Source organism: Eublepharis macularius, chromosome 17, assembly GCF_028583425.1.
Source record: "Eublepharis macularius isolate TG4126 chromosome 17, MPM_Emac_v1.0, whole genome shotgun sequence".
NCBI lineage: Eukaryota > Metazoa > Chordata > Lepidosauria > Squamata > Eublepharidae > Eublepharis > Eublepharis macularius.
In genome coordinates, this window is record NC_072806.1 from 45,353,277 (window position 1) to 45,374,007 (window position 20,731).

At 43.4% G+C, this 20,731-nt stretch overlaps 1 protein-coding gene across 1 annotated transcript in view; it reads right to left on the minus strand.

The window, feature by feature from the left end:
* BICC1 (BicC family RNA binding protein 1) overlaps positions 1-20,731 on the minus strand; it is a 398,003-nt gene that overhangs the window by 24,526 nt on the left and 352,746 nt on the right. Inside the window, 7 exon segments of the mRNA XM_055001373.1 lie at positions 427-474; positions 476-564; positions 567-581; positions 3,294-3,333; positions 6,195-6,360; positions 18,336-18,492; positions 19,902-20,043. Coding sequence (XP_054857348.1) covers positions 427-474; positions 476-564; positions 567-581; positions 3,294-3,333; positions 6,195-6,360; positions 18,336-18,492; positions 19,902-20,043 — 657 coding nt within the window.

Genomic DNA, 20,731 nt, shown 5'->3' on the forward strand with positions numbered 1-20,731 from the left:
CCCGATTCGGAAATCCCGATCTTTCCCAAATCGGGTCTGATTTCAGGTATTTTTTTCTGAATTGGAATCCCAAATCGCACAACCTCTACTCACATCTCCTGAAGAATCATTTGCTGACAACTCGGGGACCCTTGTAAACAACATGCCACATGCAAAATGAGGGGCTAAGTGAGGAATAAGGAAACAGAAGAATTGCCGGTAGCAGAAGAGGAAGGAAAAGGCAATTTTGCCCAGATCCTGCTCTCACTGTAGTTCCTCATGCTCAATAGTATTTTGCTTAAGAAGGTTCCCCTTCTGCTCCCTGTAGGACCCAATCCCTTGAACTCTGCAACCCCCCCCCCCAAGTCTGTACACATTAAAATTTAATAGTATCCTGACATGCATACTTTACCGTTTCAAAAAACTGCTACCAATGGTTCAACATACCTCATATGTTATCATCATAGATGGTTTGTATGATACATGATTTGCTCGTCCTTAGTTCCTTGATTGTTTCAGCTGGCATGGATTTGGAGAAGCCAAGCCCACTCCAGGTGTTTGTTGGTGTTCTCACCTCTGTGACACTGGCTTCTTCAACATAGCTTGCAAAAAGACAAAAATAATGTTTATTTATTTATGTAATCTGTATCCCAACAAATGACATTTAATTGCAACAAATATATATATTTACATAGTCTATTGTTATATTAAAATCCTGGTCTGCAAACAGAGACATTTCATGATAATGAGAAGAACCAACAGGCTTCTTATTCAGATAAGGATCCAGAAATTTTCTTCTCAGATCTGAATAAATTACACAGAAAAAGAAAAAAAATGCAGTCTCTACGGAAGATTTATCACAGATAAAAAATTCTAGATCCCCTTTCCTGGCCAGTAAATCGTCCATGTAAGGCAGCGAGTGGAAGTGAATTCATTCTTGCAAGAAAAAAAAACACCTCTGAAATGATTGTACTATAGTACTGTAACAGTAACATGGTAACTGGTCTTGATTAGAGTACGACTATCCAAAAATACTTGAGCGAGCATACACGCCACTTCCCTTCCTGAAGACCACGCCATTCTTCCACCAAGGGGTGGCTGCTATCCTAACTATAAGCACCAATCTTCCCTAAGGCCAGCAAAGATTCACAATCCAAATAGAGTGAGTTCAGCTTACCTAGCAGCAGGTGAGCACATCCAGGTATAAAAGACTCGAATACTCAGAATGGACACGTTACCATCAGCGGTCATGGAGGGCAGATATGCAAAACAACCACTCGAGAAAAGAGTATGTATATGAGGGGCTGGAAAGATAGAAACTAGGGGACACGTACTCTTCGAGTGTGAGCTTTATCAAAATATTAGGGCAATCTTTATAACTCCAATTTGTAATCGGTTCCCAGGTAGAAATGACAGATTCTATCTAGATAAGCTTTTAGCCGATAAGGACCATGAAATTACATTAAAGGTGGCAAATTTTGCTGTGCAAGCCATACGGATTAGGAAGTATTTTACAGGGGGAAATATTTAAATATTTTATAATGTTAAGGATTTTAATATTTAATAATTTGGTCTTAGGCACTCAGGTTTTAAGGTTTTAAATATTTAAGACTCTGTACCCTGAAATTTTAGTGAATAGATTTGTAAATAATATGACTTACCATGACTGGGTTGTATGCTATTATTGTGCGGTCTATGACCGTAATAAAGATTGACTGACTGACTCGAATACTGACCACAAAACTAGTGATTTCTTGCTCTTTAGATTAATTGCAAGCCTCTATTTAATAACTAGGCTATAAGAGAAATTGTTTTCTGTCCAGTTCCCATTAACAAGGAGGATGAGGTGATACATCTAGGACATGCTAAAGTAATTCTAAGGAAATTTGTCTGGATTATATATGGGCTCGTACCCAAGCTACCAATCCACACCGGAATAACATACAAAAAAGTGAGGTTATATTTGCCTCAAATGCATCCAAAGCTTCAGGAACAAATTGTGCATCTGGGGTGAAAAAAAATTTCCTCAAAACTGCATCCTCAAAATCCTCAGAAAAGATCTTGTGTCATTACTGGTGGATGCCTCAATCAGATCTGCCCAAGATTGTCAGATGCTGCAGTGCTTCTTGTGCCTGGGAAGGATCCTGCGTCTGTGCTTTGAATTGAGATATATTGTTTGTGTAGCAATGTTATTGGACTTCTTGAAGTTATAGTAGTCCTTCCTGACTTGCCTCCTGCTATATTTGCACTCTGCATCAAACCAAATCTTTTTGTTTTCCTATTTGGATTTATTACCACCCCTTCTCACCAATAAAGGTTTAATTTGGTCTAATATGTCCTAGAATTCCCTAAAAATCTCTTGATCAGAGGTAGAATCCATCAATTTGTTTTTATTTGAGCATTTCTTCAGAACAGAGCCACTTCCTCCCTAAACTTGTCATCCATGTTTATTTGTAAACCTTAATCCTGTAAGCTTTCAGATAAAATGAGCACTTTGCTAGCCAATATGCTACATGCAGCATTTTAGATGCTCAGAAAAATCTACAGTTTGCTCTCAAATCTTTGCTTCTCCATCCCACTCCCTACAGAGAAGGTTAAAAAACCCTGCACATTTCTAAGAGTCATTTCACCCTTTAAGATGGGGATGCTGCCTGCATGGGTGCAAGAACCTGGGACCTATACTATGCGATGCCAGTTTATCTAATTTCTGGGGGTTCTCCTCTTTGTGATCGGGATGGTTCTCTCACACGCATGTATGCATGCATATGATCACTCACTTCAGCTCTTGCGCACCGAAGCATGGAATGTATGAGCTTATTGCACCGTTTCCCTTCACTCCGGATGCCTGGCCAGGGACTCTGAGCTGGCTTCCCAAACTACTATAAAAGAGGGTATGTTTTAAGTACAATTATGCTCAAGAAAAGCCTATGCAGAAACACAATGCATGTGGTCTTCTGAAAACTAAGTGGCAAAAGTGAAACGGCAAAATTGGAAAGGAACCGGCAGATCACTCATTCTGACCACCTGACCCAAGAAAGAACATCACGATCCAAGGGGAAAAAAGCCCTGGATGCAAAGATGTTTCAGGTTTAGGGTGTTCTCTTGTTACATAAAATGTAGCTGCGGATCCAGGATTTTTACAAGCGCAAAGTTTGGATGGCAAGACTTCTTGTCTTGCAACATAGCTTCTCCATTTTAGTAAGCAACGCAGCAAAATCTCAGGGGTAGGGGTGGGATATATAGAGGCAGAAACCCTTTTTCATTGCACTGCTAACAAATAGATACAGGCTACAAGTCAGAGTTGCCCCACATACCTTTGGTTGCTAATAGCTTCTTCTGTTCATAGTCAAATGCCTAAAATGAAAACACAGAGAAGGCAGCTTAATCACTACTCTAGCTAAATGTCATGCCAGTAACACTGCTTTCTAAGCCACAAAGATTTTGAACATGGTCCATGAGTTTGTCTAGGAGGAGTGCTAAGCACCAAACAACAATGTGACGGCAGGCCAATAAACTTCTGATATACTTTAAACTTTGAGCAAAGGTTTAGCAATAACTGCAATCCACAAATTTCAAACATAACCCTTTCCCCAAACTACTTGGATTTTTGCTGAGTTTCCACTAGAACATCACTACCCGGAACTTTTGCACGCGCGCGCGCGCGCACGCGCGCACACACACACACACAGAGAGAGAGAGAGAGAGAGAGAGAGAGAAACACCAGCATCATTCCCTTTGCAGATCCTTTCAAGTTGCTCTAAGAATGTTGAAAATAATCTGCCCACTAAATACTGCTTTATAGCAGTAGAAAAGAGCAAGAGTCCAGTAGCACCTATAAGACTGACAAAATTTGTGGTAGGGTATGAGCTTTTGTGAGCCACAGCTCACTTCTTCAGATACCTTGGTGAGCTGTGGTACCTTTCATGAGCTGTGGCTCACGAAAGCTCATACCCTACCACAAATTTTGTTAGTCTTATAGGTGCTACTGGACTCTTGCTCTTTTCTACTGCTACAGACAAACATGGCTATCCATCTTGTTGCTTTATAGTGTGCCCATAAAACTTGCAAGGTAACACACACTTCTTCAGAGGACAGCTGCTTATGAGTTGTCTAAACATGTCCAAAACCAAAACCACACATCAGTGCTGATGGCACCTGTGTAACTCCAGGTATACCGGAAAGGGGCCTGCTGTGCTACGAATCAGTATTATGACTTGTTTGGCTCCACCCCATTTTCTTATATCAGTATTACAAAACAGCAGACTGCTTAAAGTAAAAACGTTTCTACTATTTGACGTACCTCTGTTGAACATGGTGTGAAAAGCACAAGCCCACCGAATGATAAACGCCTCCATGGCAAAGAGAGTGTGCACACAGCAGTGAGCCACGTCCCCCCATTTTCCTACCTTCTGCATGTTCAAGTTTAGGGGCGATTCATACAAGCAACAGAATTGTACTAAGGTGTTGCCTGGTCTGTCCGATTTTAGGCTGCAGATAGGTGGTGTATTTCACTTTTCAATTCTCCTCCAACAACAAAACACAACACTTTTTGTATATTAAAAAACGGTGTGTTGGAAGGAATGTGAGGCTCAACACTCCCATCCAGTATGTGCTGCAGCCCACCCCCACCCTGCTGTCCCCCTCAAGTGGGACAGGCTTTTCTTTGGTTTGTATCCACAAGCCCTTAATTCAGTAACCTTATTACAGGCTTTCAGCCCTTGGAAGTTATTGGTAGTTGTAAACACCTTTTTACCATGTTCACAAGGAGGATGGGGACTTTACATCCACTGAAATGTTCCAGGAGGAGTTGGGCAGTCAGCTGTCAGGGGCGTTTCTTTCTTGAGAATTTTTCCAGGTAGCTCAGGGCAGAGTACCTTGTTCTTTTCTCTTCCATTTTATCCTCACAATAACTCCAAGGTCATCCACTAAGTTTCATGACAAGAGGGGATTTGAATCCAAGCCCTAGTCCACTTGGTATGCTAACCACTACATCACACAGCTTCAGAACGCCCTTCCTCTGAGCTGCAAATGACTGTCTCTCTAGAGTCCCTTTCAGCTTTGCATGCAGAAGGTCCCAAGTTTGACCCCTGAGCTCCTCCCAGTTGAAAGGTTCTGCTTGAAGCCTAGGAGAGGCACTGCCAGGAAAACGGAAAATCTTGGATTAGATAACGATACACCCAAGGCAGTTCACAAGCGTAAGGGAAGTTTTTACTGAAGAAATATAGAAGGAATAGGAGGGAGGCCTTGCCATTGGGAGAGCATTTTTACTGTGTTCTGCAGGACCATTTGAAAGTATAAAGTAGGCTACTAGTACTAAGGACCATTTATGAATCTTTGCCAACAGCCAAGGCTCTTTCAGCTGATGACTGAAAACTGCTCGATTCTTTGGCCCTTTCCCTCCAACCGTTGGCTGGCTTTTGGCCATTTGATCATTGCAATGGACAGAAGTACCGTTTGTCACGGCAAGGTTCAGTCCCCACAATCCTGCTAGAATGATGTGGGTGGCAACATTCTAACACCTCCGCCCTGCATTTCTGTGCCATAGACCTCTGTTGAACACGGGGTGAAAAGCACAAGCCCACCGAGTGATAAAAGCCTCAGCGGCAAAAAGAATGTGCACACAGTAGTGAGCAATGCCCCTGAGAAAAAGCCTCCAGCCAGAAACTTATCCTTTGCTTTTCATTAGTAACATTTGCAGATGCCTGAGAAGTGAATTATTTTTACAGGGAGGAGTCAAAGTCATAGAACAAGTCTGTTACTGTTACCAGATGTTTCTAGAGAGGCTGTTGTTGCTTGTCAAAAGTTTATACCAGGGATGGCTAACATCTGCATTCTTGGAGGCCACCTTATTCCCCTGACAGTGGATCTGGGAGCCAGAAGAATATTTTTTCATACAAAACTGACTCACTCTCCACGCAGCCGCACACGGGTTGGTCAAGCGCTGTAAGCAAAACTGATCTAGTAGTTTCATAATTAAGGACAAAGTATAGGTGGGATATTATAAATGCAACTCAAAGAAATGTTACATTTCAAATGTGGATTTTGTCCATTTCAGGAAGCAGTTTTCTTGCATTCACAAGAGCAACTGTAGGCCTTTTTAAAATTGGCAAAGGCTGCTGGGGCCAGATTAAATCACTATGCAAGCTGACTTTGGGTCATCCATGGTTTACAAACGATAGCAGAAATGTATGCCTGCCTGAATACATGTCCAATACCTGCATATTCACATATGCTGACGGTGGAGCAAGACGTGCCCTTTCGGAATTCTGCTGGGCTGCAGCCGCTCGCTCAGCCGCTCGCTCACTTCCAGGTGCTTTTTTATCAGTCACAGGGGCTTCTGGGGCACTCCGCTCAGAATCTGGCAGCAATCTCTCTGCAGTGCTGTAAAAACAAGTTGTGGGGTTTTTTTACAAAAGAAAAAGTTAAAGGAAAGTAGAATTTAAGGGCAAGATGGATTAAGCACCTATCTTTAGGAAGTGGGCTATCAGTCATCTGGCAAGTATTCTTCACAGTTTAAGACCACTTTTTAAACAGATGACATAGCAAGTAATCTGCTAATGTTTTGCTTTGGTGTCCATGGCCACTAGAATTGCATGCATTAACTTCCAGTAAATTCAGATCAAAGCACGAGGAGAATTTGGCTCTCTCAGCATTTCCTTCCCTGGATAAATAAATACATACTAGAAAAATGTGAGTATCACTGAGAGGCAACGAAAGTACAATTTTAAGAAGCAAAGAGAGCTTAGCTTCTTCTTCCAAATACTCAGAATTCTTTGCACCATTTTATTTTTAAGTGCTACAATAATATATAAAGACAACACAATACCAAAATAAAACAAGTACATATCATCAGCAAAGAGCAGCAAGCAGAACTTTTAATAGCTTAGCTACCAATGCTTAAGAGGAAGAAAAACATTTCAGAGTAAGCTTCTGGAAATCGAGCACCCTTTGAATTCCTTGGGGCCACAGAGAAGATTATGGCTCCAGTTGCCACCAGTAGCCTAACCTTAGAAAGCAAGAAAAGCTGCAATTACAGCAGAGACCTCGAAACATTGGCATCTTTACACAGGAGCATGCTGCACTTCAGGCACCTGGATGGGAACGCAGCATGAATAGCCGTGGCAAGACTCTGCCTAGGAGGGGCCGACTGAAGCTAGAGGTTGCCTCTTTCTCCGGAGGATGTGTGCCTCCAGAGAAAGAGCTAGAACTACTAGCAGCCCCAAGAGGTGAACATGCTCCTCAGAGGAGAGTGAGGCCCAGTGTGTCCCAAAAGGACTGGGTGGCCTGAAGCCAGTGGCTTTTCTCCGTCCATTCTGACAGGATCGTGGTGAAGATAAAATGGAAGAGGAAGAACTACGTATGCCACCCTGAGCTCATGGAGGAAGGGCAGCATAACGTGAGGGTGGCCTGCATCCAATCGTGCCATTTAGAAGAAAATTTGAACCCTTAAGTATTAAGAGAGGACACCTGCTCCCCCTAATTTCCTGCTCCCACTGCAGACCCCACTGTATGTTCCTGAGGGTTCCCAGAAACAAAATGTTAGGGGGCCCAGTGGGATGCAGAGGGAGGGGAGAACTAGAGGAAGTCTATGCCTTCTTCTCAAGAAGTGCTCTTAAGCCTTCGAATTGGGTGGTTAGATACAGTTCAGCAGATCTAAAACAGGTTTAGTACCACTCCTTGAACACACACACTGACCACCAAGAGCACCTCAGCCTCGTCTGGATCCTGTTTCAATGTATGTTCTTATCCAGTCCACTGCTGACTCTACATCCCTATTCACAAGTTCCACATTCCTTGGTATCAGTTGAAAAAGAGAAACTGAGTTGGATGCAACTGGCATAAGCACCACACAATAGATGATCTCCGCCAGAGGTGTTATGTAGATATTACATAGCCGACGGATGGAAAATTAGCAACAGCAAACCTAATTTACAATCCTTGGTTTTAACATTTTGGTGTTACAATATTTTTTAAGTTTCCAATAGTGCCATTCCATGTGCCACGGAGAATCTTCGAAGGCATATTTTCTGGAAGGGGAAAACTAGCGAGTTGTCATACACAACACCTGCAGCACAGAATGGACACAATTTGGTGGTTCAAATTAAGATACGAGCTTCTAGGGGGAAAGAAATGAAACCCTCCCGAGCTCTCGGAGTGGATCTGAACAGGTTCAGAAGGCAGAAGGGGAATCCTACATTTCCAATCTGGAGTACACAAGGAACTCTGCTCTCCTTCCCCCGGGTGCTGACTCAAAGTGACTGCTGGGCCTCAGAAGGAGAGAGCCAAATTATGAAAGCCAGCTCTGTTTTCCATAAGCTCCCTCCTCCCCTTTCAAATAATATGGGATCACAAACTGTGATCCTTTTTGATCCATATGCTCCTGAACATTGATAACTGAACCACAGTTTTAACAGTATTATCATGTTACCTTAAGCAAGATGCCCGCAGCTTCAATATGGCTGACAGGCTATGGATGACAGGATACAGCAGATAGATCTCTGGACCATTGCATCAAGACACAGGTTCCTGGTTAAATGGCTTTTTATTCAGAAATCAGATCATTTCCATATACAGGTCCATAGTTTACTTAGAAGCAAGAAAGCCTCCAAGCAGTACAGCTTCCTTGAAAGGAATGGAGGCTTGAGGAAAGTATAGGTCTAAATACTCAAACATTTCCCTCCTCCCTAACCCACCAGTTTTGAGCAGGAAGAAGTCTGGGAACTTTGCTGGAGTTTATCCATCAGCTAGACAAGACAGAAAGAAATGGTAACATTTCACACACTACAAGGTCATTTCGGTGAGCTTCAAAGAAAGAGATTACACAGCTGGGTTCTCAGGCTGGGAGAGGGAGAAACGAAAGTGATGCATATAGCATTTGCAATATGAAATCAAAACACAGTATTAGCAATTAGCATCCCCTAGAACAATGACATGGATGTAGGGGTTACAGACATGACATTCTGCCCCCCTAAAGATGGCCCCTCTCCCTAAGGACCAGGTTTGTCAGGATAACATTTATGGAAGTTAGAAATCAGTCTGGGTGCATTCATATGGGACTGCTCCACCCATTCCCTGTACGAGTCATCAAAGTCCTTCCACCTGACCAGGTAGAAGAGTTCGTTGTGCTTAATTTTAGAGTCTAGGATTTCTTCCACTTCATAGTGAATATGTCCATCCACCAGTATTGGATGTGGGGGCCCCCTTTCTGGATGCCATTGATCAGGTAGGGGAGCCCTCTTTAGAAGACTGAAGTGGAACACTGGGTGGATTTGTTTTAAGTTCTTTGGAAGTTCAATTTCTACAGTCACATCATTGATTAACTTCTTCACAGGAAAAGGGCCTAGATATCTCCATCCGAGCTATTTACTAGGTTGCTCCCCATTTATGTTTTTGGTGGAGATGTATACAAAAGCTCCTAGTTTTAGTTCCCATTGCTCTGAGTGCTTTTTGTCAGAAATTTTTTTGTAATCCTCTTTGGCTTTGTCCAAAGTCTTTTGAATGATTCCCCATTGGGAAGTTAAATTAGTCCACCACTCCTCCAGGTCTCCTCCCTGTGAGGAGTTGTAGAGAAAGGCAAGGCATTTCCTTCATATCCATGTACTATTTTAAATGGTGTGGCTCCTGTTGAGGAATGTATTGAGTTGTTGTACGCATATTTGGCGAAATCAAGAAAATCCAACCAATCATCTTGTTGGTAGTTAATGTAGCATCTTAGGAACTGTTCAAGCACCTGATTTGTGCGTTCTGATTGTTCATCACTTTGGGGATGATAGGCGGAGCTAATTCCTTGCTCAATCCCTGCTAGTTTAAGGGGCTCCCACCAGAAGTGGGCAATGAACTGTGGACCTCTGTCGAATATTACCTTATTAGGAAATGAGTACAGTTTCACTATATGCTTCAGGAACAGGCTGGCTAGTTTCTTAGCTGTAGGAACTGTAGTACAAGGAATAAAATGAGCCTGCTTTGAAAAGAGATCCACCACTGCTAAGATGACTGTGTGTCCTTTTGAGGGGGGAAGGTCAGTAATAAAGTCCACTGAAATCACAGCCCATGGTCTAGGAGGCGTTTCTAATGGTTGTATCAGTCCAGGGGGTTTCCCCACCTTGATTTTCCCATTATACACACAGGGCAGAAGGATATGTATTGAGATATATCCTTTCTCATTGCTGGCCACCAAAATTGTCTTTGTACTAAGTGTAGGGTTTTAAGGTATCCAAAATGTCCAGCAGTTTTTGCATCATGACATTGGTGCAAGATTACCTTTCTTAAGATCATTGGGATATAAAGTTTGCTTCCCTTGTACCAGTGGCCATCTCCCGCCTGTTTCAGTTCGACTTTGGGCATATTCTCCCCCTCCTTTGCAGTTTTCGCTTTTACTCTCTCTCCCCACTCTGAGAGATCAGGTTTCGTGCTGCTTTGCATTTTTGCAGCTTGGCTACGTGTTGTCACCGCTCCTCCCAACTGAGCTGGTGAAAAAACTGTATCAATTATCTCCTTCCTCTGGCTGTCATGTTGGGACATGCGCGAAAGGGCATCTGCTAAGAAACTCAATCACCCAGGGAGGTATTTCAATGTGAAATTGAATTTGGAGAAGAATTCCACCCACCTTAATTGTTTGGCATTCAGTCTTTGGGGAGTGCGTAGTGCCTCTAGATTTTTGTGATCAGTCCATACTTCAAAAGGCACTTTAGCCCCTTCTAGCCAATGCCGCCAGATTTCAAGGGCTAGTTTTACTGCAAAAGATTCTTTCTCCAAGACGCTCCAATTGCATTCAGCCTCAGAGAATTTCTTAGAAATGTATGCGCAGGGGTGCAATTTCCTCTCATCATTGGGCTGTCAGAGCACACCACCCACTGCTGTGTCGCTAGCATCTACTTGCACTATAAATTTCCGGTTCTCATCAAGGTGCTGCAGAACCGGATCAGAAATAAACAGCTTTTTTTAGGTTCTCAAAAGCCTCTCGGCATTCTGCCATCCAATTCAATTTAGCACTAGGTTTTTCCCTTGCAGCCCCTTCCCCTTCATTTTTAACAAGTCTGTTAAGGGTAGGGCAGTTTGAGCAAAGTTCTTTATGATGGGTCTGTAAAAGTAAGCAAGCCCTAGAAATGAAAGCCCTAGAAATTAAACAACGTTCCACATTCACTCAAAAAATCACAGACAATATGATTGAGACTTTTGAAAAGGTTGTCCTCAGAGATGTTACTCGTATGGAACAAAAAAATAAAAAGGCTTGGAGTAATTTAAACATCAATGAATGGCGGGCGCTAAGGGAGTTGAGCAGGGATAACACTATCATCATCAAACCGGCAGATAAAGGGGGGGGATTGTGATATTAAACTCAATTGGTTATAGATGGGAGGTTGAAAGACTGTTAGAGGATAGGAACTATTACAGACCAATTGACCACGACCCACTTGGGGATATCCAGAGGGTCATTAAAGTAGTTCTGGATGAGGCACTAGGTCTTAACAATATATCCTTAAGATTATACAACTGGCTAATTAACACCAACCCACGAACCCCTGTCTTTTATTGTCTCCCAAAAATTCACGGACAATTCCCCCCCCCCCCGGGAGACCCACTATCTCAGGGACGAACTCAGTATTCTGCCTTTTTGGACTACATTCTCCAACCATATGTGAGGAAGATCCAATCTTATATCAAGGACACCACAGCCTTTATTAATATCATTGAAGGACTAAACGTCCCTGGGGTAGCCTATCGGATGACTCTTGATGTGCAGTCATTGTACACTGCTATACCACATGGGGAGGCAAGGAGAGTAGTTGAAAACACTTTACGAAATAGACCATCTGATTCTCCATCTACATCCTTTTTATTAGACCTCCTAGACATTGTGCTAGAAAGGAATTACTTTCGTTTTGACTCCCAGTACTACTATCAGGTTAAAGGGGTAGCCATGGGCTGCCCTGCAGCTCCAACTATAGCTAACCTTTTTATGGCTGATTTAGAGGAGAGATGCATTATGAATAGGGAAATTAATCCATTTTTGGTCAAATAATTTTGTTGAAAAGATTTATAGATGACATTGTCCTTGTCCTTAAAGGGCCAGCAGCCGCAATGGATTTTGTTGACTGGCTAAATGCCTTAGATGACAATATCAAATTTACATCTCAGGGAAACCCACAAGGCATAGCATTTTTAGATGTTGTAATGTACAAACGACCAAACAATGACCCAATCGCAAACTGACGGACCGGTATGCATATTTGGAGTTTACCTCCTTCCATAGAAGAAATCTGCGCACCAATATTCCATATGGTCAGTTTCTGCGCCTTCAGAGAAATTCTACTGACAGGGAGGACTTCCATAGGGAAGCCAGAAATCTAAGCGAGGCATTTGCCTCGCGAGGATACCCAAAGGATGTACTTGACCGAGCTCTTAGGAGAGCGACAGTGGCTCCTAGACAGAATTTGTTGAGCCCTAGAGAGAGTGAAGAGGAAGAAAGACCGGGAATAACCTGGGCCTTGGGATTTCTCCACTCATTCAAGTGACATCGTGCGCATAATTAGGGCTAACTGGCATCTATGGAATGAAATCCCGGGGTGTGAAACTCCGTTGAGAATAGGCTATAGACGCACCCAGAGTATTAGGGATTTCCTTGTGCGTTCTGATTTCAGGAGACAGTCTTATGGACAAGGTAACTTACCTGTGGGCCATTTTGCCTGCGGGCACTGCAACGTATGTGATCTCAGTGTCCCAATAGAATCTTTCTGTCATCCAGGCACAGGCCAAGCATCGTATTCCAAGTGTTATTCCACCTGTTCATCAGCTAACGTTGTATACATCATCCGATGTTCATGCCCCCTCTATTATGTTGGTAGCACAACACATTCAGTAAGAACTAGGATCCAGGAGCATTTATCTCAAATTAGAACCAAACAATTAGCAGCTCCTTTAGTGGAACACTTTGTAAAGCATCACAGGAATGAATGTGAAATTAGATTCTCAGTGTTGGAGACAATGCTTGGAAGTAAGGCTAAGGGTCCTAATTATTTACAGAAAGGTGAGGCACAATGGATTTACCGGATGGAATGCCTTTTCCCTAAAGGTTTAAACAATGAGATTAATTTCATACCATTTCTGTGAATGTATGTATCCTTGACAATGTAAGTAACGAGAGGATGATGACTTTGCATTTATGTATTTAGTGCTTAAGTATAAATGACTCCCAGTGGTAATAGCCATCACCTGTAACAGAAATTGCTTTGCATTTGACTAAATTGCAGTTTGAAAACGGTGAAAATTCCAAGGCTTGTGAGTATGTTTGAAAGATCTGAGTTTATTAAATATTTGTATATTGTATTGTGCTATATGACATGTCTGTATTTACAGAAAAAATATATCCACAAAGTGGCTATTATTGGCCATGAGGAAGCGTGACAAAACGAGTGGTTTAATTGCTGGTGGGCTCGTTGCCATCTTTGGGGAGGACTCCGAATTCAAGGAGCATCTCCGGCCACTTTACAGCCATTGAGTTTTATTCTGCTCACAGCCTCTGAGCTTGGAATGATTTCTTTTGTTGTGGAGACCACTCCGGATTCCTTGGAGCTTCTCCGTCACTTAAAGCCATTGTGCTTCTAATAGACTGCCATTGTGCTCCAAATAGCTTGTAAAAACACTGACAACTGTATAAGAGACTGCTCACAGCCTCTGAGCTTGGAATGATTTCTTTTGCTGCGGAGAGTACTCCAGATTCCTTGGAGCTTCTCCGTACTTAAAGCCATTGTGCTTCAAATAGATTCAAAGCCATTGTGCTTAAACAGTCATGGACATTTATTTCATGATGTTTTGTGGACTATGCTTGTAAAAATACTGGTAACTGTATAGTATAGTAATAACTCTGTATATAAATAATAGAAGTTCAACCTATATAGTTTGATTGTATTTGATTTGAATGTATTTGACTTCTACAAGTATACCGTGAAGGTTTCTAAGGGTTCCCCTTTCTTGCATTTGGTTAATGCTGAATCCAGCAAGTCAGCATTTAATCCATTACGAAAAAATTCAATTTTTACTTCCTCATGGTAGCCCGGTACTTTGGTGGCTAGTTGTCTAAATTTGGCAGTGTATTCCCTGACGGTTCTGGACCCTTGCTTGATGGTTCTGAGCTGTGTTCTGGCTCTTTCCTCTTCTAATGGGTCATCAGATTGAGCTTTGAGCACGTTTGCAAAAGCGTTTAAGTCCATGGAGCTCAGGTGCTCCCCTGTTGTATAGGGTTACATACCCTTTGGCTGCCGCTCCTACCATTCAAGATCCCAGGTGACTCCCAGGTGACTCCCAGGTGAGTTCTAGGCAGGAGTCCCGATTCTGGTGAAGCCTGTGGTGTCTCGTGCGTTAAAGTCTCACCTTGTTTTTCTTTTCCTTTCTCCTTCAGAGTATTTTTTCCCTGCAGGGCCTACTTCCCTTCATTAGAAGCAGCATCGTCAGCGTAACCCTGCAGCTCAGCATGTTTTAGTTAGCTTGCTTGTGTTGTAGATAAGACTGTAGATCAGACTCAGATGGCATTTCAAATTGTAGCTGCAACTGTAGCCCTTTTGTCTGGAAGCCTCTAATTATAAAGGAATGATCAAGGAAGTCGCTATCACTGCCAACACCACCGTTTCAGTGCTGTTGTGATGCCTAAAAGTAAAAAAAGGAGTAGAAATAACTCGGACCTTGACTCTCCGATAACCTCTTATCATAAATCTCCAAAGCAGCTGCGCATAGGTGACTTTTTACTAGATGGCACTCCTTGGGAGGTTATTCTCCATTCTAAAAATAGGTTTGAAATATTGGAGTCCTTGGAAGACCCAAAGTCTGCCAGCCCATTGCTAGCTCTATCACCTGAAAATGAGGTACCTGCTGAAAGGAAAGGGGAGTCTCTCCAGGGACCTGTTTTGAATCCAAACCTTACAAACGCTGCAGCTTTAAGGGAATATGGAGGAATTACAAAAGCAGACCTAATCAAGCTAATAGGGGATCAGTGTCTGCTAATGGCAGAGACAGTCATTGCTATTTTTCAACAACTCAACATGATATCGACCTCCCTGGGCAGTTTGGAAAACTTGCTAAAGGGAAACACAGAAGGGGGTCGGTTGCATTCAACAGTGACAAAACATTTACTTGAAGGAAAGGGCCCCTTTCTGGGGCGCGGTCCGGAGGGGGCTCCAACCCCCACGGTAAACAACTTTTCTTTTTCAAGGGGAGGCTTACATAATGTCCCAGTTCATCATCCCACCAAAAATCCGATGCGCTTGCGGCTATATTCTCCACTCCTCTCTCTGAAGTGGTCTGGGATGTTCCGAAGGAAAGGTCTCCGATGGGCTCGATCCTCTGATCGTTCTCCAGGATGGAGGTCAATTGCGAAACCATGGAGATGTCGGGTGCTCCTTTCTCACTCAGGCAGTGACCAAACAGCGCTCCTCTCCACCTCTCCTTTTTTTCCTGGTTCCTGGGTGCCCATTGTCTGGGAGTTGGTAAAGTTGTCCATGTAAGATGGGTGACCCCTCTCCTAGGGATCACCCCCAGTTCAGTAGGAGTCCTTCCAGCATCTGCACCTGATCCCTGATGCAGGACTGGGTGGGAAGTAGGGTCTCCTGGCGCTGTTAATCCTGGGACTGGCTCTAACAGCTGGAATTCGGTAGCCATTCTCCAGAGGTTACAGGTACAGAAGAAAATGATGATTCCTTTCAATGTGTCAGGCTATGGATGACCAGATACAGCAGACAGACTCTGGACCATTGCAGCAAGACAAAGGTTCCTGGTTAAATGGCTAAGTAAACTATGGACCTGTATATGGAAATGATCTGATTTCTGAATAAAAATTCAGAAATCAGATCATTTCCATATATAGGTCCATAGTTTACTTAGAAGCAAGAAAGCCTCCAAGCAGTACAGCTTCCTTGAAAGGAATGGAGGCTTGAGGAAGGTATAGGTCTAAATACTCAAACATTTCCCTCCTCCCTAACCCACCAGTTTTGAGCGGGAGGAAGTCTGGGAACTTTTGCTGGAGTTTATCCATCAGCTAGACAAGACAGAAAGAAATGGTAACATTTCACACACTACAAGGTCATTTCGGTGAGCTTCAAAGAAAGAGATTACACAGCTGGGTTCTCAGGCTGGGAGAGGGAGAAACGAAAGTGATGCATATAGCATTTGCAATATGAAATCAAAACACAGTATTAGCAATTAGCATCCCCTAGAACAATGACATGGATGTAGGGGTTACATACATGACAATGGCTGCTTCTCATGCCATTCTGGGTTTAGCATGAAACAGAAAGATCATCTCAGAGGGTCATATGACATGGCTGAATCCCACATCACTTTTACCTCTTTCCTTTTGCCAGAGACATTATTGTCAAAACAAGGAAACATTATACACCTCTCCCACATGGTTTTCCAAGCTCATCCTTGCCAGAGCAAGATAAGCTCTTTTAATTGATAATAACTTTAGATGTGATCTTTATTGTTATGAGATCTATGAAGATATGAACATGGCCAGTCTGATCTCGCTCTGGATTCCTTGACCAAGGGTCTTGAGGCTGTGACGGTATGGTTACATGAGAGTTGCCTGAAATCGAATCCCCTGAAGACGAAGGTTCTGTGTCTGGGTCATGGGGTGATCGAGCTGGGGACCCAGCTCCCAGCCCTCGATGGGGTACAATTGAAACCTTCGCCAACAGTGAGGAGCCTGGGTGTGACCTTGGATGCCACACTTTCAATGGAGACCCAGGTCATGACCGTTGCCAGGTCTGCCTTTTTTCATATTTGACAGGCCAGGGAACTGGCGCCCTATCTTTCGCCCCAGGACCTGGCCACAGTAATCCATGCAACGGTCACCTCCAGGCTATACTACTGCAAGTCACTCTATGCTGGGGCTGCCCTTGGGCCTGACCTGGAAGTTACAGCTATTCCAGAATGCAGCGGCACGCGTCCTTATCGGAACGCCAATCCGAGCATACATTCATCCTGTGCTGTGCCAGCTGCACTGGATCCCAGAGGAGTCCCAGATCTTGTTCAAGGTATTAACCTTGGTGTTTAAAGCCCGTCATGGACTGGGACTGACATACCTGCGGGACCGCCTCTTCCACTGCATCCCCTGCAGAGTCTTGCGCTCTGCAGACAAGCAACTCCTGGTGGTCCCCAGCCCGAAGGACATCCATCTGGCCTCAATCAGGGCCAGGGCTTTTTTCTGCCCCGGCCTGGTGGAATGCTCTTCTGCTGGAGATCCGGGCCCTGTGGGCCCTGTTACAGTTCCACAGAGCCTGTAAAATGGAGATGTTCCGCCGGGCCTTTGGCTGAGTGCCAGCGGGTGTCCCCCTTCTTCCATCTACGACCACCACTACTTCTGGGGCTGCCCTTGGCCATCTGCTATGCCCATATACGGACTCCCAATATTGTTTAAATAGCCTGCTTCTGGACCATTTTAATGACTTAAAAAAAATAATTATTGATTTTATTGTTTTGTAACTTTTAATGTATTTTTTGAATGTTGTTAGCCACCCTGAGCCCATCTGTGGGGAGGGCGGGTTTATAAATTAAATCAACTAAATAATAATAAATAAATATACTGTATGGTATTCACTTTAGAGCACTTTGCACTTTAAGAATAATAGGTTATAAATTATTTATTATACAAACATTGCTTAGATTTAATTGATTGGCAACTCACGGGGACCACTGTCCCTTTTGTTCTTACAGAGCAACATAAGCAGCAGCCGCTTCATGACTGATGTATCAAGAAGCCAATCCATGTAGTTATCTGCAGTGGTGCTTAGACAGTTGCTTTCTTGATTCCTTTGAAAACACATTTCCTCCAGGCATTTGATGTAGTTGTAACATACTGAATCAGGAAGTTCTTAATTCAAACCTTGCCTCAGACATGAATTCAACAGGTATCTTTAGCCATTCCCATCTGCAATATTGGGATAATATTTACTTACACTTTACAGGTTTGTTAGGCTTACCATATAATGTATGTGAACTGTATTGAACACAGAGTGTTATATAACTGTTAGGCACCATCACACACGTACCACTTCCAAGTAAGAAAAAGTGCATTAGCTAAGTATATGTTGTTGAGTAGTTATTACACATGTAACCTATGTAGGGCTGGCATGCAGACAGATGCGACAGGAACGGATGTGAGAGCAGAAGGCTTGGTGTTGGGCAGAGGCACTTTGTTCACTTACCCACCCCAAACCTGGAACCAGGTCTGAATCTATGCATGGAACACGAGAAGGGCAAAATTCTGAGAATCAGTACGGACTGAGAAGCTCACCCCACTTGAGAAGGCAACTTATTTGTCCCACTGTACTTTTTATCGCCTTAGACTTATGAATGCAACATACTGTAAGTGAGAGTTTTTGGTGCCTTGCAACAACGCTACTGTTTGCCTCTTTGCACCGGGTTGATTCGAGGAGCTCATCATTTGCTTCAGATCACTGGCATTTGCAGAATGCGAAGGACTTCTTGGCATGCCCACTTCCACAAAGGCGTCATTGCAACCTACCAAGAACAGGGGATAATAATGTAAATACATAAATGGGGGTCCATGAGGGAAGACAGAAGCCGAAGGGAAATCCTACCACTTAGAGGCGACTGGATCTTTTTACAATATTGAAGCTACGAAGCTGAGGTAAACCATTAACAAACGAATGAATATTCTACTGACCATCAGAGCAGATCTTTCAGTGTTTGCTTTAATCACACTGTGGAAGAGTGAAATTCCAAACAATAGAGAAAAGGAGCATTTAAGGCTCTGAAAAGAGGTATGTCTGACTACATGGGCTGACTGGGAATGCATCTAGTCATTTTCTAGTCATACTGTAGCCATTAATTTTGCCAGAAGTAGCAGAACCATGCAGAATTCTATGAACAAACATACATGGTTTGTATAATTTACACAGTCTCACGATTGCAATTTTTCTTCACACAGAATTTGGGGCCATGTTGGCAAATATCTTTTCTTCTCTAAGAAGTAATGCAAGAATATACAACCTTTGGGGATCAGCAACATGCATTTACTTGAAGCAGCAATAGACTGTGTGGATTAAGCCTTCCTATTAAAGACCACTTCCATCACTCACCTATATTATGAAAATAAGTAGGAGTGTAAACCAAAAAAAAATTATCCAGGGTCCCTGAAATCTGGGTCAGATTCTCTGATTTGAGTTAGATAACCCCAGATTTAACCAGCCCTTAGTCCCTATGGAGAAACATGTCGGGGGGTGAAATTTTTAAAGCAGTCTCCAACAAATTTGCAGGGAACCTACTTCAAGCTATCTGCTAAAGAACCCCCAAATTTCAGGAGGATTGTACGTCGGGGCCCTGACCAAGCTGCTCCCAGCCCCTCCATTGTTCCCTACGGAGGAAACATTTCCAAGGCTTTTAAAGTGCACGGCTCCTCCTCCTTGCTTGGGATTCTCTGGTTCAACATTAATCTTTTGCAGGCTTGTTGTCAAACCAGAGAACCCCACTGAGAATCTCATTACTAAAGCAAGGTGGGGAAGGCTTGCTGAGCTACAGAGTTTAAAAGGAAGCCGGTGGTGGCTTGAAGGGACTATTTTGGAGTGGGGGGAGGAGCAGAATGGGATGGGAGTCCACTCGGCCTGTTGCCTCCTCCCTCATCATGCCAGCTTCTTGCTGCTCTCCTGCAATGGCGCAGTGCTTAGCTCCATTGGCACTGCTGCCGTCTCATCGCTGCTGTGGCGGTCTGCAGTGACTGCCTATGGCCAGATCATCTGGTCCATCCCGTCCTTTATTTCTAGCATGCCACTTACTCAGCGGATGATTAGACTCACTCGTCACCCATTCAAATGTTACATTTATCCTGAACTGCCTTAGAGGGAAAACTGACTCTCCAAAAGAAAATATGAAGTGTCACCAGAACACAGAATGCTTATTTTTTATTTTACCTTCTCCAGCGTTTTCCTTGGTGGTCACTTGTTCAGAGGCATTATGACTACTTGCCTGCCGGGATGGATCACTGTGGTTTGAACTTAATACATTTTCACCAAGTGATGCAGCAGACAGAGCTGTATACTTCATAGGGGAGGTCTGGAATAGTTACAAGAATGTTTAATCACCATCTTTGGATTCCAAAATATTTTTATTAAGAACCAAAAAAGCAAGCAAGATTTGGGTCCAGTAGTACCTTAGATACCAATTAGATTTCTAGGGAATGAGCTTTTGAGACTGAAAGCTCCTTTCATCGGATACATGGGGCTTTGACTCTCGAAAGCTCACACCCTGGAAATCTAGTTGGTCTCTAAGGCGCTACTGTTAGCAGTCAGACCCCCTTCCTCACATGGCAAGGGCAGTTTGAGGATATGAAATATCATAAAAAAACCCTTGCCATAAGTCCTAGACACTGCCTGGCCCCCGGCAGAGAGGATGCCAGCTGGCCTGAAGACTGGAAAGTTACCAAGCTATGAGTCATAGGGGAAATGACTTACTGGTGGCTCCCACCCCCTGGAGAGCAGCAGAGATAATAAGGCTTCCTAAGAGACACCTCCCTGCCTAATCTCATCAATGCATTCCTCCCACTTTCCTCTCCCACTTATCTAATCAGGCTATTCAGCACATCTGATAGGCTTCCTGCCTGATACTTACCAGGTCATCAAGTAATATTCTTACCTATAGACCATCCCCAGATGGTCACATCAAACCCTTCCCGAATTATTGTCTTACCCCCCAGACAAGCAATTAAACCATTGTTTTGGGAGCAGAGACATCAGTTTTGCTC